The sequence below is a fragment of the Betta splendens genome, chromosome 19 (assembly GCF_900634795.4).
Source record: "Betta splendens chromosome 19, fBetSpl5.4, whole genome shotgun sequence".
Lineage (NCBI taxonomy): Eukaryota > Metazoa > Chordata > Actinopteri > Anabantiformes > Osphronemidae > Betta > Betta splendens.
In genome coordinates this window covers 9,145,696-9,172,792 of record NC_040898.2, presented here as the reverse complement: position 1 = coordinate 9,172,792, position 27,097 = coordinate 9,145,696, and the positions used below count along the sequence as shown (strand labels likewise).

At 43.7% G+C, this 27,097-nt stretch overlaps 3 protein-coding genes across 3 annotated transcripts; 2 read left to right on the top strand and 1 right to left on the bottom strand.

Moving 5' to 3' along the window:
* The first annotated feature begins 67 nt into the window (after positions 1-67).
* Positions 68-13,294, top strand: wdr90 (WD repeat domain 90). The gene is made up of 43 exons (XM_041068517.2): positions 68-343; positions 473-564; positions 745-921; positions 1,037-1,175; positions 1,313-1,483; positions 1,800-1,926; positions 2,190-2,257; positions 2,491-2,603; positions 2,711-2,923; positions 3,060-3,122; positions 3,194-3,262; positions 3,425-3,535; positions 3,656-3,801; positions 3,897-3,954; positions 4,190-4,308; positions 4,475-4,636; positions 4,727-4,854; positions 4,932-5,048; positions 5,137-5,372; positions 5,494-5,630; positions 5,761-5,897; positions 6,036-6,160; positions 6,362-6,523; positions 6,704-6,832; positions 6,996-7,129; positions 7,229-7,257; positions 7,353-7,478; positions 8,158-8,322; positions 8,407-8,477; positions 8,557-8,659; positions 8,908-9,029; positions 9,632-9,788; positions 9,917-10,107; positions 10,292-10,460; positions 10,576-10,699; positions 10,842-11,013; positions 11,152-11,274; positions 11,414-11,582; positions 11,690-11,820; positions 12,090-12,233; positions 12,416-12,532; positions 12,633-12,717; positions 12,806-13,294. The coding sequence occupies exons 1-43, from the start codon at positions 331-333 to the stop codon at positions 12,961-12,963; spliced, it is 5,502 nt and encodes a 1,833-aa protein (XP_040924451.1). The 5' UTR covers positions 68-330; the 3' UTR covers positions 12,964-13,294.
* Positions 13,295-13,476: 182 nt separating this feature from the next.
* Positions 13,477-19,656, top strand: rhot2 (ras homolog family member T2). Its single transcript, XM_029134076.3, has 19 exons — positions 13,477-13,661; positions 14,041-14,099; positions 14,353-14,434; positions 14,615-14,658; positions 14,854-14,907; positions 15,001-15,053; positions 15,345-15,453; positions 15,547-15,648; positions 15,770-15,868; positions 15,949-16,057; positions 16,142-16,262; positions 16,430-16,514; positions 16,619-16,764; positions 16,885-16,985; positions 17,599-17,729; positions 17,826-17,906; positions 17,991-18,113; positions 18,208-18,410; positions 18,496-19,656. The coding sequence occupies exons 1-19, from the start codon at positions 13,625-13,627 to the stop codon at positions 18,611-18,613; spliced, it is 1,857 nt and encodes a 618-aa protein (XP_028989909.1). The 5' UTR covers positions 13,477-13,624; the 3' UTR covers positions 18,614-19,656.
* An 832-nt stretch (positions 19,657-20,488) lies between these two features.
* On the bottom strand, positions 20,489-21,756 carry LOC114845742 (histone H1.0-B). The gene has a single exon (XM_029134125.3). It carries the CDS (start codon positions 21,519-21,521, stop codon positions 20,934-20,936), a length of 588 nt encoding a protein of 195 aa, XP_028989958.1. The 5' UTR covers positions 21,522-21,756; the 3' UTR covers positions 20,489-20,933.
* Between the last annotated feature and the right edge of the window lie 5,341 nt (positions 21,757-27,097).

Below are 27,097 nucleotides of genomic sequence, written 5' to 3'. Positions count from 1 at the left end.
CCTTTGTGACTTCATTACCCAGAATTCCAGGCAGAAAAACATACGTCATACGTCCAGCGCGTTCGTTAGCAACGGCGGAGCCTGGAGCGGGAACTGGATAAACGCTGCACTAGCTAACAGCTTGATGCTGTCAACAGGAGCCCACTGTTCACTCGCTGCGTGGTTTAACCTCTCGTGTCTCGTAACGATGCAGAATAAAAAGTAATTTATAGCTCTAGTCACTGGGCAGCGGACTGTTAACTGTGCGAGCTTAACGACATCCAAACTTTTTATACTATACTCCTTTGCTTGAAGTTGCAACGGGACGAAGTAGCTTCGTTTCTGCACACAATGGACACGAAAGGTAAAATTAACCTTGACGATCATAATCATGGCCGTTAGTTGTGAGTGTAACAAGCGTTTGTGAGATGGACGCCACAGCTTTATGCAAAAGCTCTCCTCACCTTTTATCACAACTGCTTTGACCTGACAGGCTGGCAGCATCCTTACGTGAACATTTTCAAACATGTCAGAGTTGAAGACTGGAAAAAGTCTGCGAAGGAGGGAGACGTGTCAACGTACACGGTAAGTGAATGAAGCACACGGTGGTAGAGCCTTTTAGTGTAAAAGTACACTTCATGATGCGGCCATGCAGCATAAATATTTATCTGATCGGTGATCAGATGGTGAAGCGAAGTAAATTAACTGCAAAATAATTCATACTCATTCGTTGAATGTAATGTGCATCCTCTGTGAACCTGCCAGGACAAGACACTGAAGTGTTCAGTTTTCCGGATCAAGGGTCCCGTTCCTGCCAACAGCTACATCCTGCTACCGAAAAGCAGCAGCCACTCTCTTGGACTGACAGGACGCTACTTCTACCTTCTCTTCAAGCCCACACCAGGGAAATACTTTGTGGTTCACCTGGATGTTGCTGCAGAGGTGTTTTACACACTTTTATGTATTGTTTGTATGTAGTGAAACCAAAGACAACAGCTCCAGTGTAAAAAATCTTCATTGTTGTCGTCTTCTTACCATCTGCCCTCATTCTCTGTAGCAGGGCCAGGTGATCCGGATATCCTTCTCCAACATGTTCAAAGAGTTCAAGTCTACTGCTACCTGGCTTCAGTTTCCTTTCCTGTGCGGCGCAGCAAAGGATTCAGTGTATGAGAGCACAGCAAAATCAGCAAAAAGTGGTAAATAATGAACGTGCATGTGTTCTACTTAGTGCATTTACTTGTCTTTTTATTAATTAGTCTACTCATAGTGTGTATTGTGATACACAAAATAATCGTCTTACTGGCAGTATTTTCTTTTTGTTCTTGTGGCCCAGGTTTGTTGGGTCCAGCTCCCACTTCAGCGCGTTGGACCTGTCTGATGCTGGACCTGCAGTATACTCTCTCTGTTTACCTCAGCCGATGCTACAGTCACCTGAAGAGCATCAAGCTTTGTTCCAGCATGTCGGTGAAAAACATGTTCACAAGTGACTTGCTGCTAGATCCAGGTGAGACCAAGCTGATTGTGTTCATTTTTTACACAAAACTATGGATGTGTTTATTATTTTTGATTAAGAGACGGATGTACATTTTATGTCACAGGTGAACCTGTACTAATTTAACAGGATTTTGTGTAGTTGTGAAAATATACAGTACCAATGTTCTTTCTAGAGACAATTCAGTATAAAGAAAAATTAGGGAATTGTTTGGGGTATTGCAAACAGGAAAAGCTTGTTTCATTTTCAGATCTTGACAAAGTTCCTTTGTAAATGCATCTTATTTTACTCCTTCATATTTACTTATTTAATTTTTTTCATTCAACAGAAGTTTCTTTCGGTGAGGCCAAGCGGATGGGACTGGCTTCTGCTCAGGGAACAGGACCTATGCCCAGAGAAATGTCATTCCCTGTGCCCAAAGGAGGCTCTTGGCATGACCTCTACGACTACATCAAGTATGGTTACCTCGCCAAGAACCTGGAACTGCCTAAATGGAACTGTGTTAAATACAAAATATCAACCATTAAACAGAGCATAATTCATTTGCAGAATAATTAATTTAGATTGGAGCAAACTAAATCTAAAGAATGTTTTTTTTATAAGTACTAAGACAATACCAGCAATTTGCTAGAAAAAAGGGTTTTCATAAAAACCTGTTATACTATTTATGTATTGTTTGTATGTAATGAAATTCCCTTGTGGTCCTGTACTCTAACAGATTTCCCTCAGATGGAACAAAGTTGCCCTTTGACTCCATTCAGAAAGGAGATCCCAAACCTAAGGCCAGTAAGTCATGAAAGTTATACTGCGCATCATTTTTATTATGTATTTTAATTTTATTTAACCTCTAGTCTATTTTAGATTCATAAAATAGTTTTTGCATGAGAACAATTCTAGTCGTGTCATTGCTTTCATTACACTCCTACTTATTTCTATATTTATTTTAAACATGTAAGAGTTGTTCCAGCTTTGCCTCAACAGTTCTAGCTAGTAACACACTTTCTAACTGCTTTTCCCAGGATGTGTCTCCAATCAAAGACGGCCTTTGAGAGAAGACTCTCACTGTCTCAGCCTTAGCAAACCAGTTCGGGATCGTGTGTCCCTTATCCAGCAGATTACCACCCCAAAATCAGTATGTGTGGCAGCTTTTAGTGGTACTTTCTCTGTGAATATGGCAGATGGTCAAGCTAGAACAACTACATGGTAAACATAATTCCCTCTTTTTATATGTCTACTCAGCTCCCAAGGAATCGAACCGCCATTGTAAGCAGTATTCCTGAGCTTGGTGTAGTCTCCACTCACCAGGAGGCTGACTCGCTTTGCTATAATGTTGACCAGCGGGACAATTCTCCACAGCTCGGACAGACGTCACACTGTGATGATGGTGGTGTGCATGTGTTTGTGCATCCTGAGGATGGTTTCAGCAAACACGGGCAAGAAAGTGAAGAAGAGGTACTGCACATTACATACAACGTACTTTGTTAGACTGTTGTGTGTCAGTCTTAAAGCGATTTATGAGCTTAATCTGTGATGGCTTTAATACAGGTTTTCTTGTATCACTGTAAATAGGTCTTTGTCTTGTTTATAGATTGTGTGTATGCCTGTCCCGCGTCCTGCTCATCTAACATCATCCATAGAGAGCAAACAGCAGGTAAGACACAACGACAAATTGTGTATTGTGTAAGAGCTCATTATGAATTGGACTTCTGCTCCCCTTATTAGACACTGCTTCCAGATCCCATCCTTAGGCTCAACCGAATTATTGGCTTTGGAGGAGCGACTACCAAATATGTATGTATTTTTTAAAGTTACATAATTAAACATTATTAATTTAACATTAGTAATTTAACATTACAAGTATGGTACTTTGTGGTTTCAGGACTGGAAATATAACTGGCATTTAACATTACATATAACATTACACAGCTTTATTTGTGTACTATCACATTATAGGCCCTGTGGACCAAATCCGGTGATGCAGTGGTGTACCCGTGTCATGCTATCATCGTCTCTATGAAGATATCCACTAACCAGCAGAGATTCTTCATTGGTCACACTGATAAGGTAAATAAACTATGTAGAATAGTCCAGGTTCATTATGCCAACATCTTTGAAAGGTAATTTAGTGAGACCATTGTTTATTATTTGACATTCTTATAACGTCTATTCATGTTTTTATTGTAGGTTTCGGCACTAGCTTTTAATGGCAACACAACCATTCTGGCCTCTGCACAAACAGGCAACCATGGTGTAGTACGAGTGTGGAACTACCACAAAGAAAACTGCCTGGCTATGTTCAGAATCCATGCTCATTCGTTATCTTCTCTTAGGTAACCTGGATTTACATAAACAGTCGATTTACATGAATGAAGACAAACTGTGATCACACTCATTTTGTCTTACTGTACCTATTTTCATTTGAAAGCTTCTCATACAGTGGCAGCATCCTCTGTGGAGTGGGGAAGGATAGTCACAATAAAACAGTAAGAGCCTTGAATGCAAATTCAAATACAAAGGCTAAATTTTCTAATTTGTGAATGAAAAACATTCAGAGCTGAATGCACACTGTACAGAAGTGAGTATCAAGCGCTTTTATTGTTACTTTGACTCTCATCCCATTATAATTTTATGATGCACTACAAATTGCTACCCTTTAAAGTGTATGACTCAGCAAAGCTGCTAGTTGACTGTTTGTTGTCTTTATTCATCTTTTCACAGACCGTGGTTGTGTGGAACACTCTGAATGTTAGCAAAGCTGGAGAGGTGGCAATTTTAGCCAAAGCACACACCGATGTGGACATTCACACGATGAAGGTTGCCTTCTTTGATGATACAAGGTTCTCTGGCTTCTGTTTACATTCACAGTATATTTAAGTTTAGTTTCAGCCATCATTGCAATTTTTCACATAAAAGTAAATGTTTTACTGCTTTATAGAAAAAAAAAATTAAAAAAGTGTCCATTACTTAGAACTCTTAGAGAATTCAGTAATTTGCCTGTTTCAGGATGGTATCATGTGGCCGTGATAATATTCGTTTGTGGCGAGTAAGGAACGGGTCACTCCGCTCATGTCCAGTAAACCTGGGAGAATACCACTCACTGGACTTTACTGATGTGGCCTTTGGAGAAGGAAACTCTTCTGAGCAGCATCTTGATGATCGAACACTGTGAGTGAGCAAGTTACAAGTTACAAAGTTACAGAAGACCTGTGTTTTGTGACAGAAGAAAATAATATCTTTGTCAACTGTTTTCCACAGATTTGCCAGCAGTCGTAGTGGGCATATCTTAGAGATTGACTACAGCAGAGTTGCTATCAGAAATGTCAGGAGGCTGTTGCCTGTGCAACAGAGAGAACAGAGCAGAGAGAAGTGGACTTTTAACACAGGTGAGTCTGATGTCAGTTGAGAAAGATGATGTCTAATTTAGTATAAAGAGAAAAATGTAGGTGTGTCTGTGTCCCAGGTCCAGGTATCGCCATCAACAGCATCAGTGTGACTTCTTCATTTTGTGCCACGGGCTCTGAAGATGGTTTCCTAAGGCTCTGGCCCCTTGATTTTTCTGCCGTTTTCCTGGAGGCCGGTGGGAACATCAAGCATTGTAGTCGGTAAATCATAGTAATCTGTCACACATTTTAACAATGCCTTTGACATGCATCACTGTTTTCTAGAGCACGAGGGACCTGTGAGCCTGGTGTCCGCCTCCTCAGATAGCCTTCAGGTCCTGGCTTCCACCTCGACTGGAAACCTGGGATACCTTGACGTGAGCAGCCGCGGTTATAACACACTCATGAGATCACATACAGACTCTGTCCTCGGCTTCAGTGTGGATGGCATGCGGCGGCATCTTACAACAGCGTCTTCTGATGGCACTGTGCGCATTTGGAATATGGATTCCTTGCATCAGGTATCGAAGGCCACATACTGAGGGTTTCAAACTAATTTGGTCATCTTCATCTGCTGTGATCTGTTTTTAGTTTAAGCCCTTTTGGGGACTAAGTATCTATGAACTTTGTTTCTGTCTTTAGTTGTTTGATTTTGTATCTGAGGACAGCCCTTGCTCTGTGGCCTTCCATCCCAGCGAGCAGGTTTTCTCCTGTGGCTTCAGCTCTGGCACCGTTCGAATTTTTGACATCTCTAGTGCGAAGCTTCTGGTTGAACACATGTATGTCTAAACTAATGTGGAAAATCCAATAGAGTTTGCAGTTTTTAATAATGACCATATGTGAGTTTGAACATAAGCAATAGCAGCTTTTGAGCCCTTGCTTACAGTATCTCGTGTTTGTTTATTACAGGCAGCACAGGGGTGAAGTGGTGGGTCTTGCCTTCTCTCCAAATGGGGAGTTTATGTACAGCGCTGACTCTCAAGGCTCTTTGGCACTTTACGATTCCTCTGAAGACCATCACAATGTGATTAGGGTTGTGTGTATGTATGCTCAAACACACCTCACTATGACTTTGTGTGCATTATTTATACAGTTTTTATTACCAATCGATGTAAAATATAGAGTAGCCTGTTGGTTTGAATATCAAAAGCATCAGTGTTTCATTCACCTTGTATCTCATTGACTGGCAGCCCAAGGCACTGAGCGTGCTCCAGATGCTCTTACAGTGAGCAGTGACAGCTGCTGTGTAGCGTTTGTTGGACCGTCAGAGTACATTGTCACCATAGCTGATGCCCGAACTCTGGATGAGGTATGCTGCATGCGCTTACCTTTTACCTTCTTTCCATATGGCACTTTACCCAATTAAATTAAGTTAAAATCTAATTTAGCAATTAAACAAGGGCAGTGAGGCTGCTTTGGGCAGGGGTTATATGTTAAGCAACTTCTGACACTTATATTGTTTATCTGCTTATTTACTGTGTCCACATTGACCCATGCTTTGTCATTGCAGTTGCTTCGTGTCGATGTGAGTATTTTGGATGTAGAGAGCCCCCGTCTGGACTCTGCACTGAAGGTCTGCTTCTCTCCAGCCTCCGCTGAACACTTGCTGGTTGCTACGTCTGCTAACAAAATTCTCTGGATTAGCACCAAAACGGGCCGTCTGCTTCGAGAGGTGACAAAGAACAGCTTCCTGTATATTAAGCCTTGAAACCAATAGCTGGCTTATTGGGAGGACAAACAAAGAAACCTAAAATATGAAATTCTTTAATACTGAATAAGCTGTTTACTTTACAATGGCAGCTTGTTGTCATGTATGTGTTATTTGTGTTTTTTATTTCTGCCCTCCTGACAGGTATCTAAAGTCCACAGACACAAGTGCTCATCCCTTGCTGTGAGTGAAGACAGTCGATTCCTACTAACAGCTGGAGACAATGCCGTGAAAGTGTGGGACTATAGCATGCAGCTTGATATTAACTCTCAGGTAGTGAACAGTGAAATACTGTATTCTTTACAATCTCTACTATTTGCTACAACATTGAATTTAAATTCTCTTTTACATCTCTTTTTTTATGAAGTCACTTGTTTTGTGTATTTAATAATTATAAGTCTTGTGTCTATCTTAATGGGACACACTTTGCACTCAGATGTTCATAGGCCACAGTCAGTCCATCTGCCAGGTGAGCTTCACCCCTGACCAACTGGGCGTAGTCTCTGTGGGAGATGCCATATTTCTTTGGGACTTCCTGGCACATCCAGTTGACTCTTTGACTGACAGCTGGTAATAATAATTTCTTTTACTGTATGTGTTGGTCTTATTTTAATATGTGTGTTTCCTGGTGGTTTGGTTGGTGAATACAAATGTGTTCTTTACCCACAGTTCACCTCTCAGAGTAAGCTACGTCACAGGTAACTTCATTTGAATTGCTACAATAATACAAAATATATCTAATTAAAAAAGCATTCATTTCAAACACCGCTGCTATTATGCTTTAATACAACAGCTCAGCTAGACAATGAAGTAAAAGAGGTTCAGTTCTCCCACGGCATACCTCGACAGACAGCTCCTCTCCCCTCTTCACCACCACCAAAGCTGGATGTCAGTTCTTTTGACCGAGTTAATCAGTATGGTAGGTTCTTTTTCAATTACCTTACCTTCACATTCTGTTACAGTATGATGGAGTAGATGTTCCCTAGTTCCAGTACGAACCTCTACATTTTAATATGGTGTTTATATACATTTATATGGATTGGGTGGATGTTTTTCTCTAAGCATCACCTGTAGTCTCTCAGGTGACGAATCTTATTGCTTAGCTTCCTCCCAGCATTCAAAATTAATGATCATGTTCATGTAAACAAACCTTCCACCTACTGTTCCACTGAATTTTATGAAGTGCTCTTGCCACTTGGCTACATTGTTTTTTTTTCTTTTCATATAAATTCAGACTTCAAATTCAGACAGCTTCAGACTGTGCTTATTCTGTTTGTTGTGTGAAGGCACATGAGCAGTCTGGAAACATGGTGTTGGGACTTTGTGGTTTAGTAGATAATGAAACATTGGACTATTACATGGGCATACTTTATTATTTAGATTCTTCTAAATCTTTATTGACTATCAGAAAATATTTCATCTTCTCATAAAAATACAAGTTGCTTTCAGTAGTTGCTTAGCAACACCAAGGTTTATGCACTTATATTAATAAGATATTTGTTGCTAGTGGCTACAAAACAGTTGGTCAGAGAAGCCTTAGACTCAGAAGTTCTGTGTATTCTCACCTCTTCGATTTTTTTTTTTTTTTTCTTCTGCAGCTTTTCACTCGTCATCTCTTAATGAGATCAGCCCAAACATCCCAGCTGTTCTGGCCCAAGCCACTGCTTCAGGCTCCTCCTCGGAGCCCACGTCTGCTGTTTCCTTCCTCAAAGTCACAGAGTTGGTCAACGCATCTTCCTTTAATGCCAGTCACACGGACACTGGTACTTGAACTCTCTGTCTGTTGTTGTCTTTCTTTTTGCGGTATCTCTAATTTGTAATTAATACTGTGTGAGCTGGGTTGACAGGAAATAAGCCAGCGCCTCCAGATTGTTACAAGCACTTTATTCCACGTCTCAAAAAGTCCACAGTTGATCAGGTAAGCAGGGCTATGCAAGATGTCTGCGTGTACAGTATTAGTATGTTTGCTGCTGTGTTTCACTCTTGTTTCTAATCAGACCGCTGTGGCGCCACAAGCAGGAGAAAAGGGCATAAAGCTAAAAGCAGTGATTGGCTACAATGGCAACGGGCGGAGCAACATGGTGTGGAGCCCTGACCAAGGTCATCTCTATCTAATCAATGTACAAGTATAGCTAAAAGTATAAAAACACATTCATGTCAAACTAAACTGACTCTTTAAAGACAAGAGGACATAGAATTGATAGAAAGTCTGGCTTAATTCTAGCACATGACATGATGACTAGATGCTCAGAGTTTACATATGTGTAGAATAGAGAGGTAATTGCACGTATAATCTTTGATCTGCTAATTATTTTCACTCAAATGTATGACTTTCATTTTTGTTCCAGGTTTATTTGCGTACTCCTGTGGCTGTGTGGTCGTGGTGGAGTACCTTCATACAGGTTCTCAGAGACACTTACACGGCCACAGGGAGGAAATCTCCTGTCTTGCAGTCACAAATGATGCACAGGTATGTGTACTCCTTAATATACTTCAATATAGGGTCTAACATGGGATGGGCTCTGTAAGTTTCTTTTGCAGTTGGCATTGATGAAAATATTTACATACTGTAGTTAAAGAACGTTGAGCTGGTAATTTGGAAGCTCACAGCACATCTGGTCCACAGCAGTGTGTTCAGGTGATGGACATTTGATCTGAAAAGCAGGTTATGTATGTACTTGTGTTTTATTTTTGGACCATGCTGTATATTTCTGAGTGAATTACAGTCAGAGAAGAAACCTAACATCTCTTTAATAATCATGTATAGTTGCTTAAACTGCATTTCATTGCTGACTATTGTATTACCTTTTCATTTCAATTTACACAATGTACACGCAGTTTGAGCACAACAGCTGTAGCCTGCAGCGGTTTGGTAATGATGTTTAGAAAGCCGCTTCATAAATGGATTTCACCCATGTAACAGGATTACACCATAGTCGTTCTCACCAGGAGACGAGAGAAGGGCACGTCTGATAAAATGCTGACAGAGTCAGGGAGATAACGGAGCTAGATGAGCCAACTTTGCATCGTGGACTCATGTTGCTTTACATATGTGCGTTTATCTCTGTCTAGATGATGGCATCAGCAGCAGGCGGCAGTGATCAACACAGAAGCCTCATCTGCATTTGGGACGTTGAGAAAGGAACTTGTCATAACACCATATCCTACCATAAGGGCGCAGTGCAGGGCCTTGCTTTCTCCAGGGATGATCGCTTCTTTCTCTCCGTCGGTCAGAAAGTGCTATATTGGATTTCATCCATCATTTACAATTTGAATTTTGTTCATTACTGTATATAATAACCAGGAAATGAATATGTTTCTTCACTGATAACCACCACTACTTTTTCTGTGTCACAGGAGACTTCTCTCATCCAGAGGTGGCTCTGTGGAACAGCAAGACCTTGCAGCTGCTCTCTAATGTGAGAGTGTCAGGGCCGCTCCATGAAGCAGCTTTCAGCCCCTCAACATTCAGCCAGTTAGCCTGTGTGGGCAACCAAGGGGTTTACTTCTGCCTCCTCCACACCCACGGCCAAGATGTAGATCTTAATGTAAATACTGTACCCACTAAGGACAAACTGATGTGCTATTGTTCCACTCTAAAACCACAACATAACATGACACGTGTATTCTTTAGTCTAAGCAAAAAACATTCCTGGTTAGATTTTCTTAAAAAAAGACTAAATCCGTACTTTACTGTAGTTACCACACTTTACCCACTTTTTACCCTTGTAGGTCCAGAAGGTGAAGGTCCCAACGCAGGTTGGTGATGTGGCACTCACAGCTCTGTGCTACCACATGGACTCCTTGCTCTTCACTGCTAGCAATAAAGGACATGTGTGCGTCTGGGATGTGAACACACAGTCCTGCTTCATGACCTGGGAAGCGGATGAAGGAGAGATTGGTACAAATTACATTTTGACAATTTCTTTGACATTGTTTAACGTAGCCTACATGTATTCATTTGTGGGTTTCTACAAATGATAGCTGGTGCTTGATCATATGTTTTTGTGATGTAGGAGTGATGCTGTGCCAAGGGAACCGGCTGTTGACTGGCAGCAGCACTCGCTGGTTGCGATTGTGGGATGTAGAAGGTATACAAGGCATGAAACTCCAGAAAAGGGCCTGTACTATGGCAAACAGGTAAGAATGCTCGTCCTGTTGGCTTACCTACTGTAGGCAGTACCCTGATATTGCACTGACTGTTACAATACATGACTGCACAATGTGGCATCATCCGTACTGAAATACCACCATTATCATTCTATGTCTGTCTGTGCTTCAGTGGGACAAGAGTGGTCTTGGAACAAGAGATGATGCTGGATGGGACAGCAGTAAGTGCAGGATTTGATTCCCCACTGGACATGGGTATCGTCGGCACTACAGCAGGAACCCTCTGGTACATCAACTGGTCAGACAACAGCAGCATCCGACTGGTCAGCGGGCACAAAACCAAGGTACCAGACAGCTTTGAGCTAATTAAGCAAATCCTAACTAAATACATGACATACACATCCACAATGATTTCATGCTGTTGATGATGATGACGATGTGGCTACATTTAGATACCAGGGTGTTTTTCTCCCTTTTTTCAGGTGAATGATGTGGCATTCAACCCTGGTGAAAGCCATTTTGCCACCTGCAGCGAGGACGGTAGTGTGAGAGTGTGGTCAGTCCCCAACAATGAGCTTGTGGTGCAGTTCCAGGTGCTCAGTCAGGTAAAGGAATACATGATGAATGACTATATTACAATAATAAGTTAAGAATAAACTAACCATCTGCAATGCTGCTTTTAGAAGATGACAACAAAAAAAGGTTATGCTGTACAGGAACGTTCCGTGTTCCCCTGTTGATCAGGCATGTGGCTGTGTTTGCTGGAGCCCTTCTTCCAGCCCAGACGAGGCATGTGTGGCTGCAGGATACAACGATGGGACACTAAGGATCTTTCGGCTCGCTTCCTCAGAAATGGAGATGAAGCTGCACCCCCATCATGTGCCTGTTACTGCCATGCATTACTCTGCCAGTGGTGAGAGGCACCAACAGAGGCTGTGTGGATGTCCTGCTCTCATTACGTCACAGGTGTTTTTGATACACCTGTGTAAAGCTGTGTAACAGTTCTTTTTCCTCCTACAGGTCATGTGATCCTTTCATCTGGGAAGAATGGTCTTGTGGCCGTCAGCAGCCCAGTGAATGGAGCAACTATTCGTGTCATCAGGGACCACAAAGGAGCAGCAATTACCACCATCCACTGTGTGAATGAACAGGTCCGCTTATTAAACCACTGACCAAGGAGCGGAGCTTAAACCAATCTTGAAATAGCAGCACAATAGAGACACATGAGAGGTTTGAATTGGCCCTGATTTAAAGGATATGGTGTAGTCAACTACAAAACAATTACAAGGCTGATCTTATGTGATACTAAAGAAACACATAGAACAATGAAACTTTGAGATGAATCATTTCAGTCGCATGTTAATATACATTTTTCTCATCAGTGTTTTTGTGTGCTGTTTTTTTAATATTTTTTCCATAGTGTAAGAAGTATGGACTGGAAGGAAATGAACTGTGGTTGGCTGCTAGTGCTGACAGACGAGTCAGTGTGTGGGCTGCTGATTGGTTAAAGGACAAGTGTGAGCTACTTGACTGGCTGACATTTCCCGCTCCAGCCTATTATGGGGTAACGTCTAGTTTAAGTAGTAATATACTGTATAATATACAGATGTGTTTTGTGGTCTATGGGCAACTTGGGCCTTTCAAGGATAGAACTTCTAATCATTATATTTCTTTATATTTTAAATAAAAGTAATTTCAGTCTACATCTAATCAGCTGTTAATTTTATAATAAACTCTGTGCTCCAGGACGACAGCCCTCCTCCAAGTCTGGCTGCCTTTTGCCCATTAGACCATAGCCTCGTGGTCTACACTGGCTACGGTGTAGAGAAAGAGATCTCCTTCTACAGCCTGACTACAAAACAGGTGCTGCAGCTCTTCGGATTCTGTTGTGTGCATTACCATCTGTGATTGCAGACAATCAATTAATATGCTGTATGTGTAATCTTTATTTTTCTTTCTACAGATAATAAAAAAGATTGCTCTGCCCCACTGGGCCACGTGCCTTAGTCTCTCCTCTGAGAGGCAACTCATAGCTGTGGGATCAAAAGGTAAACTCTGATCGTGTTTGCTGAAGAAATGAATCATTTTAAGTTTGGATGTGTTAGATTTCTCACTGCGTGTCTCATCTTTTGTCAGAGCGAGTGTTGAAGTTGATCAAGTCGAGCAGTGGCAGGTTTCAGGACTTCCTGCAGCACAGTGACTCCCTGCACACATGTCACTTCTCTCCCTCGGGCGCTCTTCTTTTCACTGCAGCGTACAATGAGATTCTGCTGTGGGAGGTGCTGGGTCTCTAAGGGGCTCACATCTTATTATGAACCTCAAAAACTCTTTCCCCTTTCACATATGCCTAGTTCATGTTATTTTATGCCCTTTTTAGCAATGTGATATTTATAGGGACATTTTTGACTCTTTGTGTAAGATTTTTCACACGGGTTTATAGAAAAGATATATTTTTATGCTTTTATACAATATAAAAAATGTTTTTATAAAGGTTTAGAGTGTTTAGTTAAGGTGTTTCACTATTTATTTTTTATTAGTTTACATTTTAGTTAAAATGTGATTTTATAATGGATTGTTATTTCATCGGTACATGTACATGAATGCATAGTTTGTGGACATTTGAATTAAACACATCATTTATAACTATAATGTCTTAGGTGAAATGACTACAATGCTGTCATGTGATGAGCTTGATATCAACTGATAATTCATACATTTTAAGAAGCGGAAGGAAACCGCAGCGCAGCCACGAGCCGCGGTTCGTCGCTTGTCCAGCGGGGGGCGCCATTTCACCGTCGCTGCTTTGAACCGGAAAGACATGGTTCCAGCTTGTGTGCATGTCCCTGTGGGGAGACACACGTTTGCTTTTTAGTTAGAAATCTGATATTCAAATGAAAGCTACGTGTCTGTGTAGCGGAGCATCACGTCTGGCTGTTGTTCACACGGAGAGGAAACATGAAGCAAGACGTCAGGATACTTTTACTCGGGGAACGTAAGTCATTGTGACTGACAGCTGGCCACAAGCTAAAGTGGCTTGTTTGGCTAACTTAGTAACTTATACGTGAATAGTACCTCGGTTACTGATGATGGCGATGCGTGTGAAACGCAAACAAACTGCCCAGCACAACATAACGTTTTCTGCGGTGGCGCTTTCTGTGCTGTGGATTTCCGCTATGCTAGCTAGCGGCTAAGTTCACTTCAAAGTTGCCGTGGTTGACTGTTAGCTGGTCGTTAGCTGCCGTTATGTGCTCCCGCATGGTAAACGGTGGTTACCATTTGCATTAGCTTAATTAACCATGCCGAGGTTAGCCGTTTGTTACGAGTAACACGTTCACCGGTCCTCACTGTGCTCATGTTACTTGTTCTAACAGCCAAGGTGGGGAAGACGTCCCTCATCATGTCTTTGGTTGGAGAGGAGTTTCCAGAACAGGTCAGTTTTAGTGCAACTCTACACCACTGCTGCTTTTCCTCGACCTCCATTGTCGTTGATGGGTGTTCGTGTCGTTTGTGTTGCCCTCGTAATGTTCTCGTTTGGAGCCTACTGTACATAGTTCACGGCACTTTTTCCTCCCGCGGAACAGTTTTTGCAGGATAAGACAAAGTCAAAGCTCCATTTTCAGACGTGTGTGTGTGTGGGGGGGGGGGGGTGTCAGCTGTGAAATAACCAAAGGAATGTGTGCCAGGTTCCGTCCAGAGCTGAAGAGATCACCATCCCAGCTGATGTGACACCAGAGAAAGTGCCCACACACATAGTGGACTATTCAGGTAGCAAGTCACGACCACCAACATAAAAAAACGAAAATATCACTCCAAGAAGCATATTAGAGACACACATCAGCTGAAAAACTGTTTACTACACGTGTGAAATTTGAGAATGTCAATTTGAAAGCATGTGGGTCTGAATGACATGACTTTCAGGATGCGCTTTGTTCATTATCCCAACAGAAAAAGAACAGAGTGACGTAGTCCTTAAAGATGAAATCATCAAGGTGAGTGCACTCTATAACTCTATAGAACAGACTGATCCCAAGCCAGTGACCAGTAGAGCATCACTGTAGACTTAGATGCTGTGTTTAAACTGAGCTAGAGCTCTGAATGTGCCAGCGATGGGAGTCGGGAGTCAAAAGGGGCTAAAGCTGTGAGTGTAATGTGTTTGTCAGCTGTGTTTTCTTTATCCCACACAGGCTAATGTGGTGTGTGTGGTTTATGATGTCACCAACGAGGACACCATCGAGAAGGTAGTCACCTGGTGCTTGCTTCATGCTGTTGAATACATGCACACACATACTAAACTATATTAACTGCACTGCCTCTTGTCTTATTATCTCTAGATCAAAACTAAATGGATACCTTTAGTAAATGGAGACGCTGAGAAAGGGAACAAGTATGTATGACTTATTGATGGGTGTGTGTTGGCTGAACTATGACAGATTTGTTAAAGTCATATCCAAACAAAGGTCCAAAGTTCAACAGCAAAGCAGTTTAAGCGCATTATAGTGTTATGTCATTATTAAAAATGACATAAATCTATGGACTGAATGTGTGTATTACACATTTATTATTATTTAAATTATAAATAATTTATTTATATCTCTACATGAATAGTTTTTCCTGAAACTTAAGTCAGATATATTGTTTCATTATCTTGAATTAACTGTTCTGCGTGTTATATCAGGGTTCCCATCATTCTAGTGGGAAACAAGTCAGATCTGCGCTGTGGAAGCTCAATGGAAACCATTCTTCCCATTATGAACCAGTTCTCTGAGATTGAGACATGTGTTGAGGTGAGCTTCAACATCTGTATTCAGTACAGAGCTGGTGGCTTTGAAAGACAATTGTGTAGATAATTGCATCTCACATATTCTCTCTCTTTCAAGTGTTCAGCTAAGAACCTGAAAAACATTTCAGAGCTGTTCTACTATGCGCAGAAGGCAGTTCTTCATCCAACTGCCCCACTTTACGACCCTGAAGACAAACAGGTCTTTTTTATTGCACATCATGGTTTAAGAAAGCAATAATTAAAAAAAAAACGTTTACAACACATTATTTACAACAATAATCAATTAAACGTTTGTTTATTGTCTCATATTTTGTCCACAGCTGAAACCACTGTGTGTCCGAGCCCTCAGCAGAATATTCTATGTTTCTGACCAGGACAATGATCGTATCCTCAGCGATGCTGAACTCAATAGATTTCAGGTAATTTATAGACTCTTATTATTTGAACCGAAACCCTGCCTGTTTGCTTTAAAATAATCCTGGTGATAAACTTTATGTAGAAATCTTGTTTTGGGAATCCTCTGGCACCTCAAGCCTTAGAAGACGTGAAGACCGTAGTGTGGAAGAACACCAGCGACGGAGTGCAGGACAATGGCCTGACCCTAAACGGTAACAATCAGTCATGAATGAGAGCATGCAACCTGAAACTACACCGTTTCAAGACCACACAAGTATTGTCTTTTTTTTTTGTAGGTTTTTTGTTCCTCAACACGTTATTTATCCAAAGGGGTCGTCATGAAACCACATGGACCATCCTCAGGAAGTTTGGTTATGATGACAACCTCGAGCTGACTGATGATTACCTCTACCCAGAGTATGTGTAATGACTTTAACCATCCTGTCATTTCCTGTGTAAAATGTGCTTTTGCTGAATGAAAGGAAACCATATGTGGCACAGATACCTAGTTTACACCTGCTATGTTTGCTGCCTTCACTGTGTGAGTTATTAGGTAGAGTTAATTATTGTTCCTGTGTTATCAGGCTACGAGTTCCCTTTGGCTGCACTACAGAACTTAATCATCTAGGTCACCAGTTCCTCCAGAAGCTGTTTGAGAAGTATGATGAAGTGAGTAGTGATTCCACCGGGCTCCTGGGTCTGACTCCTTGTTCAGTAATAAAACATTTGGACACGCGTTCTGTTTTTGACCTAGTTGCTGTTTCTCCTCTCAGGACAAAGACTCGGCCCTGTCCCCAGCAGAGCTCAGGAACCTGTTCTGTGTGTGTCCTTACATGCCCTGGGGTTCGGAGGTCTATGTGACGGTTCCAACCACTGATGAGGGCTATATCTCGAATCATGGCTACCTTTGTCAGTGGACGTTAGTATCTCCCTCAGTTATTGATGACTTTGTATGACCACACCCACTCACTATGATCACACTTGTCATGTGGAATATGCACTGCCCAGACCTCATGTGTATGTCCGTCCCTCCACGCAGGCTTTCCGCATACCTTGACATCCACCGGTGCTTGGAGCACCTAGGATATCTAGGCTATCCCATCCTCACTGAGCAGGAGTCACAGACTGCCGCAGTCACAGGTGTGTGCTTATGAACGTCACTCACTCAGGCGTCCAGCAGTGACAAACATGTCGATTTCAAAAGTGGAGTCTTCTACTTATGGAACTGTACATCCTCCTAGAAAATCTAAATCCCACTCCCATAGTTAAGCACTATAGGAGGATTACTATTCTTAATCTGGTCCTGCGTGGCTTATGTGCATTTACGTACGTCCTTGAGATGTGAGTACACAGTGCACATTAACTGTGCATGCTATTGATAATTATCTAGAACGGGTTTTTCCTCCAGTGCATGGTGGTAATGTCACTGCAGAGCTCCTGTACCAGCCCTATATTAGGATGGTTTCACAGAAAGCTTTGCCCGGATTAGAAAGTGTGATGTAATATGTCTGACTACTAATATAGTGGTTTTCAGTGCATATAGTTAAATCCTATAGACCTTGTGTGGATAAGTACCAGTAATGTCCTGTTATTTTTTATTAATATGTAAATACTTTGTTTTGCGTTAAACTAATGTAATGAAATAATTGGGGTGTTCTTGTCAAATGTCGTATGATGTCATACTTGTGAGTAGCCCACGCGTGTGCTGTTACTCGGGGGGGTTATATTTTGTGTATTTTGCTTGTTTGTGCAGTGACGCGGGAGAAAAGGGTGGACCTGGAGAAGCGCCAGACACAGCGGTCAGTGTTTCTCTGCAAGGTGATCGGGCCGCGGGGGACGGGCAAAACGGCCTTTCTCCAGGCCTTTGTGGGCCACAGTGTTGTGGTATGGCACCATCTGCTAGTCTGGAGCTGCAAGAGTCAGTATTGTGGACCTGAATATGCTTATCGTCATCCCTGTTGTATTCTCATTATAATGCAGGATAAGGGGAAATCTAGCAGTGCCTTCTCTCCCTATGCAATAAACACTGTCCAAGTCAGCAGCCAGGAGAAGTACCTGATTGTAAGTAACTCCCACCCTGAGCCCGGCGCTGATGCTTAACCTCTCACCTTGGCTAAAGCCCCAACATGCTTTTTATTCCTGCAGCTCAATGAGGTGGACGTGGAGGCAGAGTTTCTGAAAGCCTCAGACGCTGCCTGTGATGTTGCTTGTCTCATGTATGACACCAGTGACCCACATTCCTTTGACTATTGTGCCAGTATATACAAGGTCAGTTACCTTACAGCAGGCATTACAGGTGTTGTGCTGGTTTTCATTGTTCACTCTTCCTTAGACTTTATCGATTTACTTGTTTCTTATTCAGCAACACTACATGGAGAGCAAAATCCCATGTGTACTGGTTGCCTCCAAGGTGGACCTTGCTGAAGTCAAGCAGTTCCACGGGATGACCCCAGCTGAGTTCTGTTATAAACACCGCCTGCCTCCACCACTGCCCTTCTCTAGCGTTTTCCTGGACTCCACCAGCAAGAACATCTACACCCGGCTCGCATGGGCAGCGATGTACCCGTATGTAATTATTCAGATATAAACATTCTCATTGTTTGGTGTCATTTATCTTTTATTAATTTGTTTTCTTCCCTTCAAACTCCAGACACCTGAATGGTTCTGATATGAGCAACACATCCTTCTGGCTGCGGGTTGCGTTGGGCTCGGCCGTGGTTGCGGTTCTGGGCTTTGCCATCTACAGAGCTGTCGCTAGAGTAAAATGACCAAGTAGCAGCTGAGCTTTTTTTTTTCTTCAACATAACTCTCCATCCGTTCCTCAAGACGAAACCTTCGGAGCCACGGCACTGTCAACTAGATGACGTCTGCATCAGAATCTTTCAGACTTTTCCCCCGTCGTCCCAGTCAGCAGATCCAAAAGCCAGTGGGATGCTAATGAATGCTGTGGCCAGATTTTTTTTTTTGCCTTACACTGTAGCCAGGCTGAGTAGGAGCCAGCCTGCCTGCGCTTGGTACGCTGACACAAAAACCACTGATCATTTCCAAAAAGGTGCTTTATAACAATGTCTGAAATACAGGAAGATAAGTGTCAGTTCTGCTTCATTTGCTCCAGTCCTGAGTGTTATTAGTGAGACTGGAGTTTTTGGCAGGTTGACTAGACTGACGAACCAATGAGTGGCACGTGAGGAATCCTCATTGGCAGCTGCTTCACCTCAACGAACAGTACTTTTCTTCTTGACCAAACCACCACAGATACATCTCCATATCTGATTTGCCAAATAACTGCATCAGTCATTGCATGTTGTTTATTGTGGCCTCATGATCGAATGAACTCCTCTCATTAGCTTTGATTTTATTGTTGAGATGTTTTAGCAGTATGGGCTCTGCTGGTTTGCAGTGGCAGGGAGCGCATTGTCTTTGTGCATGGAGACGATGAGCTGTTATAAGCTTTGGACAATGCCAGATTTTATATGCATCTAAAAGAGGTTTATTTTTCCGCTCATGGAATCCTTTAAATGTTCATGACAAATGTGGTTAAGTTTGTCTTTGCTTTTATCCAACCCTCCACATTAAATTTGACTTGATGGACACCGATGGATTACTTGTGCACACACATTCACTTGACATTGTACACACTGTGATCATGTTAGGAAATCTACCATTGCATCAGTGTAAGGATCATTAACGCCTGTTCTAATTATTAGTCGGCAACCTGCTGTTTCTCCAGGACATCTGTGACTTTTGCAATATGGCTGCTTTCTTACTGAAATTGAACTGACATAGATGCTTAATAAATGACCAGACTGGGTGGTGAGTTTATGGTTTAATCACGTATTTCCTTTACAATTTAATTAATTTGTTTTTCATTTAACAGGTTTTGTAACTTGGGTCATTTACGTGCGTGTAGTAGAGTTGTTAGTGTTTTATTAATATTAGTATATTTGTTACACTGACATTGCTAGTAATTTCTTCCAGCAATTGTCTGGAAGTCACGTTACTGTTATTATTGTACTTTGAGCCTTCATGCCTCTTTTTGCCCAACAAGGTTAGTTCTATTTTCCGCTTCATACTGTTATTACTTCGTTCTTAGACTAATCTGGATGCCGTTCTAACGTCCATCAGTGTGATTCCAGCCTGGCTGTATGCGACGCGGCGTGTTACCAGCAGACACCACCAGGTGGCGGTGTTGTGCGTCAGGTGAGAGGCAGGACGAGGAGCGCAGGCACCACCTCTGTGCTGTGGAGGAAAGTGGATGCTGGCATTCACGCAGCTTATATTCAGGTCAGTTTCACTATGCACTATTATGCTTTCTACCGTTTTCCATAAAAGTACATTCAAATGATATTTCTAAAGGTGTGAAGAAAATGTATTGCTTCCCAAAATGCCCTTGATTTTTCTTTTTTATAAGTAACTGTTTAGTGAGTTTTCACAGTGTAAAACTCACTATTCTACTGCCCAAAGCTGTTTTGTTGGCTTCGCTGCGACTCCTCCCTCGTCTTCAGCTGTTCGCACCAGGCGTTGTCTGCGCTCACCGTCAAAGTGGCGCAAAGAGGTGCGCGTTTTAAGGTGTGTAGAAAAACAAGCCTCGGGTCTTTTTCACTAACTCAGTGCGGATTAGTCACGCATTAAATGCAAACAAGTTCACAAAAGCATTTAATAGAAGATGGCAAAGGTTTATTGGGCTGAAGTATAAACAGTCTTTAAAAGTGACCGGACACGGTGGGATGTTTGTTAGGAGCCGCGTGGACATGAGAAAATGTACACATGGAGCTTGAACAACAACTAGCGCCTTTAGGATGAACTGTCAGCCTCCACTACGCTCAGCAGTCAAACACTGTCTGTTTAGTCCAAATGTACACGCAGACTATTCCTTTAACTCGCCAACATGTGTCCGAGGATCAGACGGACCTCAGCGTGATTAACGTCAAACGTTCACTGGTTTCTACAGCTTCTTTAGGCTATAGTGCAATTGAGAGAACTACTAGAAAACCGCAGAAGTTTACAGGAGACCTTACAAAAATAATACATATACGAAAACACTTTCTTAAATATGTACAGTGCTGCTGTGCGGGCTATTGTCCGTTTTTACTTCTTCCTCGCAGACTTGGCTGCCTTTTTGGGGGACTTCGCCTTGGGCTTCGCCGCCTTCTTCGCGGGCTTCGCCTTCGCTTTGGTCGCCTTGGCTTTCTTCGCCGGCGCCTTCTTCGCCTTCGCCGGCGTCGCCTTCTTCGCGACCTTCTTCACCTTCTTGGCCGCCGCCTTCTTGGGCTTCTCCGGGGTCTTGGGCACCTTCTTGGGCTTGGCCGCCTTCTTGGGCTTGACGGGCTTCGCCGCCTTCTTGGGCTTGGCCGGTGCCGCCGGCTTGGCGGACTTTTTGGAGTCTTCGGGCTTGGTGAGCCGGAACGAGCCGGACGCGCCGATGCCTTTGGTGTGGCGCAGCATCCCGGACGCCACCAGCCGCTTCAGTGCCATTTTAATCTGCACGTCGGCGTTGTCGCCCACCTTGTAGTTCTTCCTCACGTACTTCTGGATGGACTGGCGGGACGCTCCGCTCCGACTGGCGTCGTGGACGATGGCCGCTTTGATCATGTCCGAGTACTTGGGATGAGACGCAGCCTTCTTGGGCTTGGACGCTTTCTTCGCCTTGGCCGGAGCCGCCGACGTCTCTGCCATGGTGACTTTGTGTTGAGTAAGTTCACAAAGTCCTGGAGGTGTAATTCCTCTCGGCTCGGCTGCCGCACGGGAGCGTCGGAAACGGCGAAATGCGTGACGCGCGGGAACAAAGCTTTTCCCGAGAAAGTCAGAGTTTGCACCGCGAAAAGGGTTTCTCTATAAATATAAAGATGTTATAAATGTCCGCAAAGTGACGCGGTCGCGCGCGCGATCACTTAAGTGTCTTATTCCACAGGCGCTTCGGTGAGCCTATGAAGCCTTTCTGCGGACGTGATTGAGAACACCAACTGCCAGCAGCTGATCTAGCGGACTCCATGGAACTGGCGCCGTCCCGTTTGTGTTTCTTCATCCTCCAACTCCGGACAAATATAAAAAGCACGGAGGAGAACTGCTCGACACGACACCACGGGCTGATAGCGGGGACATTGGGCTCCACGGCGGCGCGCGTGTCGCCCGTCGTCGGCGCCGGCGAACAACTTTTATTCCAGGAAAACCCGCTGGAAGTCACGCGTGCTGTGAACAATTTTGCACAATTCGCATTAAATTGACCCAAACAGACGGGGCCACGGCTAAAATCGGCCAGTGCGTATCGAAATTGAATCTATGCTCAAACGCATGCACGCGGTTTAATCAGTGTCGGATTCCGTTTTTGCTTTTAATACATCGATACATTTTCCCAACTAACACAGTCCGGCCATTGACTTTGAGTGACGTGGTAGAGATTATTTGCTGTTAAACCTCCTATAAATTAAATGTCACGGTATCTAAGTCACGGGTGACACTTGGGACGATAATGGGGCTTCATACGTGTTGTAATACGGTGGACGGGTTTGCAGCGTTTGCTGGTTTTGGGGCAGAATTGATTATAACTGTCACTAAGGCAGTCGCCACTCGAGCTCCATTGTCAGGAAAGTTGCCAACAGCTCCAAACATCGGGGATTGTGACACCGGGGTCTGAAACGGATCCCCGTGTTCCAGGGAGGAGTCTGAGGGGCTGGTACGTGTCCAGGTGTGGGTCCAGCTGCAAAGGGGGGCTGCAGTCAGAGCCAGAGTCCTTCACTATAGGGCGCAGTAATGGTTTCTTTTGTTCAGCAACTGGCGCATCAGCCCACAGCCAATAACAGGTTTGACATGTGTTCCACCTCATTTATTAGCGTATAATGTGCCAATCCGGAGATGAAAACGTCTCCCGAACGACAAACTTCACAATTATTCTCCATGATTATTTAGATGTTAATATCAAGGCTGATGTCCCTCCCTGCAACGCCATTTTGATTCCTGTCTGAAAGTCACAGTCAGTGCACTGGAGCCTCCTTGCCACTTTTTTGGGGCAGGGTTATTTGAGTTACACGCTACCGTTTTTGTGTCTCAGACACATTTGTAGCAGCGCGAATCAGGCAAGTGGTGCAAAACAGCGCCAGGGTGCTCGGCAGTGCGCAGTCCCGCTCAGCTCCGAGCACCAACACACTGCCCATGTTGAAACAAGTCAGGGCGATTCTTGTCCAAACGCTGAAGCCTATTATTGTATCTCCTGATTATAAATAACGTGTCCGATTAATAATAATAACAATAATAATGTAAATATATAAAATTGAAAAAAAAAAAACAATTGCCTCTGTCCCTGAGTCTCCCTAAATGAGTTTGGTGCACGTCTTGTTTATTTGTGTGTGTTTTTGTTTTAACCAGGGGGTGGGTGAGTTAGTGGGTTAGCGACAAGGAAGGCTTGAGTGTGAGGGAGTGACTGACTGATATTGTGTTTTTTTTTTATGTGGCACAGTTAAGGCAAAGAGGGAGGGAGTGGATGAGAGGGTGAGTTAATGAATGGGTGAGTATGAAGGGTGGGAGGGAGAGAAGGGCTTTATACCAGACTGTGTTTAGGAAGCATTGTACAGTGCTTATAGAGACGGGGAGTGGATAGATGAAAGGGTGAGGTGGTGAATGAGTGAGGTTAATATTTAAATGGAGAAAAAAGTGATGAGTGAATAAAAGGTATAATGAATAATTAAGCGAATCAGTGCGCAGCTTATAGACTTACTATATAATGCAGGGTCTGCTTTATGCTAATATGAACAACATGCCCATTGTTTGTGGATCCTATTCGGGCCAAGTCTGGCAGAGGTGGACTTCGGCTTGTTGCAGCGCTCCGGTTCATTGTTTTGGAGTCCGACGCGTTATTGTGTCCGGCCGCGCGCGAGCCGAACGCACGCGTCTCCGCTCCCTCCTCCCGCCGACAGAGGGACGTCCTCCCTCCGACCGGACGCACAATGGCAGAGCCGCCAATTATCGCCGTAACGAGCCACAAGTCGGCGGCGGCCGCCTTTGACGGAGCGGCTCGCGACGTTGTTGGGAGTTTTTTTTAATTGGACCCAGCGCGCGTCCGTCCAGTAGTTGGTGTTCGGGGTTATTGCTGACTGGGGCGTTTTAGAGTCGTTGTCTTTGTGTTTAGGACCGCTCCGAAAGCGGTAGTCGATTAATCAATCGGCAAAAATGCGCGCGCAATCTGTTGACTCACCATATGTTAATCAACTTACCTTTACTAATTTAAATACGTTACAGATGTATTTACTGTTTGTTGGAGAAGATAAACGGGCTGATAGACATAATAGATATGTTAGAGTTTACTGCTTTTATTTTTTAATGAGGGCAGAAAATGAGAAGTTACTGTTCATAAATTCAACTGTTTGTTTTGCCAACATGAAAAGTTCCTATTTTTATCTTTAGTCGGTGTCTACGGTGCAAATACAACTCATTCGAGGGTGATTTTACATAACGCGGTGCCTTTCGTTATTTGAGGTACTGGACAGAACTCAGTGAAGGTTCTATATACAAAGTGCTGGGAGCCTTTAATTGTCATTGGTGTCAAGACATCTTGATTTGACCGCGTGCTCTCCTGCTACGACGCATCTGCCTGCTTTGTCATGTCATAACTTTGTTTTTTAATAATCATATTGGAATACACGTCTAAAGATGTGTCTTTACATGTTAATCCTATAGTAATATTTAAGCACTCAAAGACCACTGAAAGAAATGTTCCGGATTAATATAAAATAGTAAGATGTATAGTTCACGTACAGTGTGGATGATTTTTAGAGAACAGGTATTTGACATTTCCTGCAGAGAAACGTGCTTCGACTACACTAAAGCATCATTAGACTGAGGGTTTGGGAATTCAATCGCTTTTATTCATGAGGGTTTTTTTTCCCAAGCCTGTTGTTGTGCCATTTTGTTGTTTGGTGGACGTTGCCAATTACTGCAGATGAAATAAAGAAAAGGAGCTCAAAGCAGACAGTCGGTGCATAATCACGTTACAATTGTGGAATGGTGTTTTATCCACCTGGATGTTTGTAGCTATGGAAACATATGACAACGGCATGTTCATGGTCTTTATTCCCATGGTTAATGCTAAATGTTTGCATCAGCGCAGTGGTGATGGAGCAGTGTCACATTCCCACAACACATGGTTCTACCACACACGCCCTGCGGCCTGTTGTGACAGTTGTGACAACACTTGTCTGTCTGAGCAGGTGTCAGCAGCCAAGTGCCGGGCCGAGCCGGGCCGGGCCGGGCCGAACGGGCCCCCCGCCGTGAAGGTGCCCTCTGTGCCCGTGGCCTCAGCATGCGGAGCAGGTAACGGAGCGCTGTGACGGCTTCCTGTCGACGCACGTGAGCCGCCGGTTCAAACAGCGGAGGACTTCAACAGAGGCTATTGTCTCCCACACCGATGACTCAGCATGTTTGGCTCAGTGGTTGAAAGGTGTGTTTTTTTTGCACATGTGCTCCACTGAAAGAAAAGCAAGCGGTTGATTGACACTGACTATGATCTATGCCGCATTTAGCCCTAATCCTGACTTCATCCCTTGCCCCATTAATACTTCAACCCTGCAGTGGAGGTTAACAGTAACATATGCTGCCATAACAAGCTGCCACTGAACAAATGCAGTCTATTACTGTGTGTGTGTTCAACAATATTGTATATTTTCATTTTATGAATGTATAGGTTTTTTGTTTTGAGTTTTTTTTCTTTTCAAAACACTTTCATGTACACACCTTCCTGTCTTCCTTGTGCTCTTTTGTTGTGAATTGTTTTTGCTCTTCTTAATGTGTTGTTCACCTGGAGACGAATGTGTGTCGAGTATTAAGTGTTCTGTCCAGTTCGTCACGAAACGGTGGCGTGAGGTGGTTTCACCAGCAGAGGGCAGCAAAGGCTTACGTCCTCAACTAACGTGCCCTCCTTTACTGTAGATGCAGGAGCTGCTACACAAACTAAGCATCAAACTAAGCATCTCACCACCATAAACTAGGAAAAACTCACATTGTCCAGGGGGAACAATATGTGAACACGGAGCAGTGAGTTTCCTATGCTCAATTTATGCAGTTTGAAATATGTCCTGCTTTTATTATTTTTTTCACTATCTTCCTCTTTATCGTCCTAATGCTGTGTTTTTTTCAAACCCGTTCCTCTAACACTCACTTAAACCCGTCTCAGGGTTCTTTACCCTCCTGAGATCCTCCTAAATGGGGCAGTTCGGGCTCAGACTGTGTCGTACGGCGGCCCGATTCGTTTCGGTGCCGTTCTCCATCGAGCGGGCAGAGGGTGAGTCCCTCTGTTGCACAGTCTCGAGTCAAACAAATGTGTAATAGAACGAAAAGCTATACTTCATAAGAGCTCAGTTAGCATCTGGTCTAATGCAGTGTACAGTCAGAAGGTGTGACTGAGACACGCTGACCTTCAAGGCGCACACTTAGCTTCAGCTTCAGCACCAGAAGCACCGCTCTCCTTCGTCCGACACAAAGAAATAAGCACCTGCCGCGCGGCCCTGGAGGTCGTTGAGCTGCTGAGGAGCGGCGCAGCCTGCCGTCCTAATTAACGCCCTGAAAGGCCTCGTTAAGGGGACGGAGGCCGGTGGGTGGCCCCGCCCCCTGCGTCCACCCGTCAAGGGCCGCGTTTGTCACCGGAGCCTTATCTTGGGCCGTCACTCATCTGGATAATGTTAGCTGATGGCGGCGTAATGGAAAGAGTGATGCAGCCGTGACCCATGGCTGAGCTGCGAGGACACCTTCCCCACATATTTACCCGTGTCTGTTAATAAATACAGCGTTTTGTCATGGGTACGGGCAGGACTCTACTCCTGTGGTGTAACGCTGTGTTTTTGACATTCATGTTTTTGTTTGATGGAAGTCCTCTCAGGTTACCAAGGCAACAGATGAATCCAGGCTCATTTTGACTCTTTTTTTTTTCCCCTCGTTTCCCACTTATTGCAGTCTGCACATCCTCCCGCAGGTCCCTCATAATTAGATCGGTCTTATTCACGCTCGCAACTACAGGCGATTAATTCCTATCATTGATTAGCAGTTGAACAAAGAAGCCTCACGGAGGGAATCCTGTCGCTTATATGGACCTGCATGGGCTTCAGGAGGGTTTTGTCTGAACAAGAGTCCCAAGACTGGGAGCTCTGCCACGTTCAAGGTGGTCCAGACCCCAATCCATTACGACGCATGTGGCTTCATGAGCTCAGTCTACATCTAATCAGGCCTCGCAGCCACGATCCGTTGGCTCTCTAGGTCACAGCCACAGT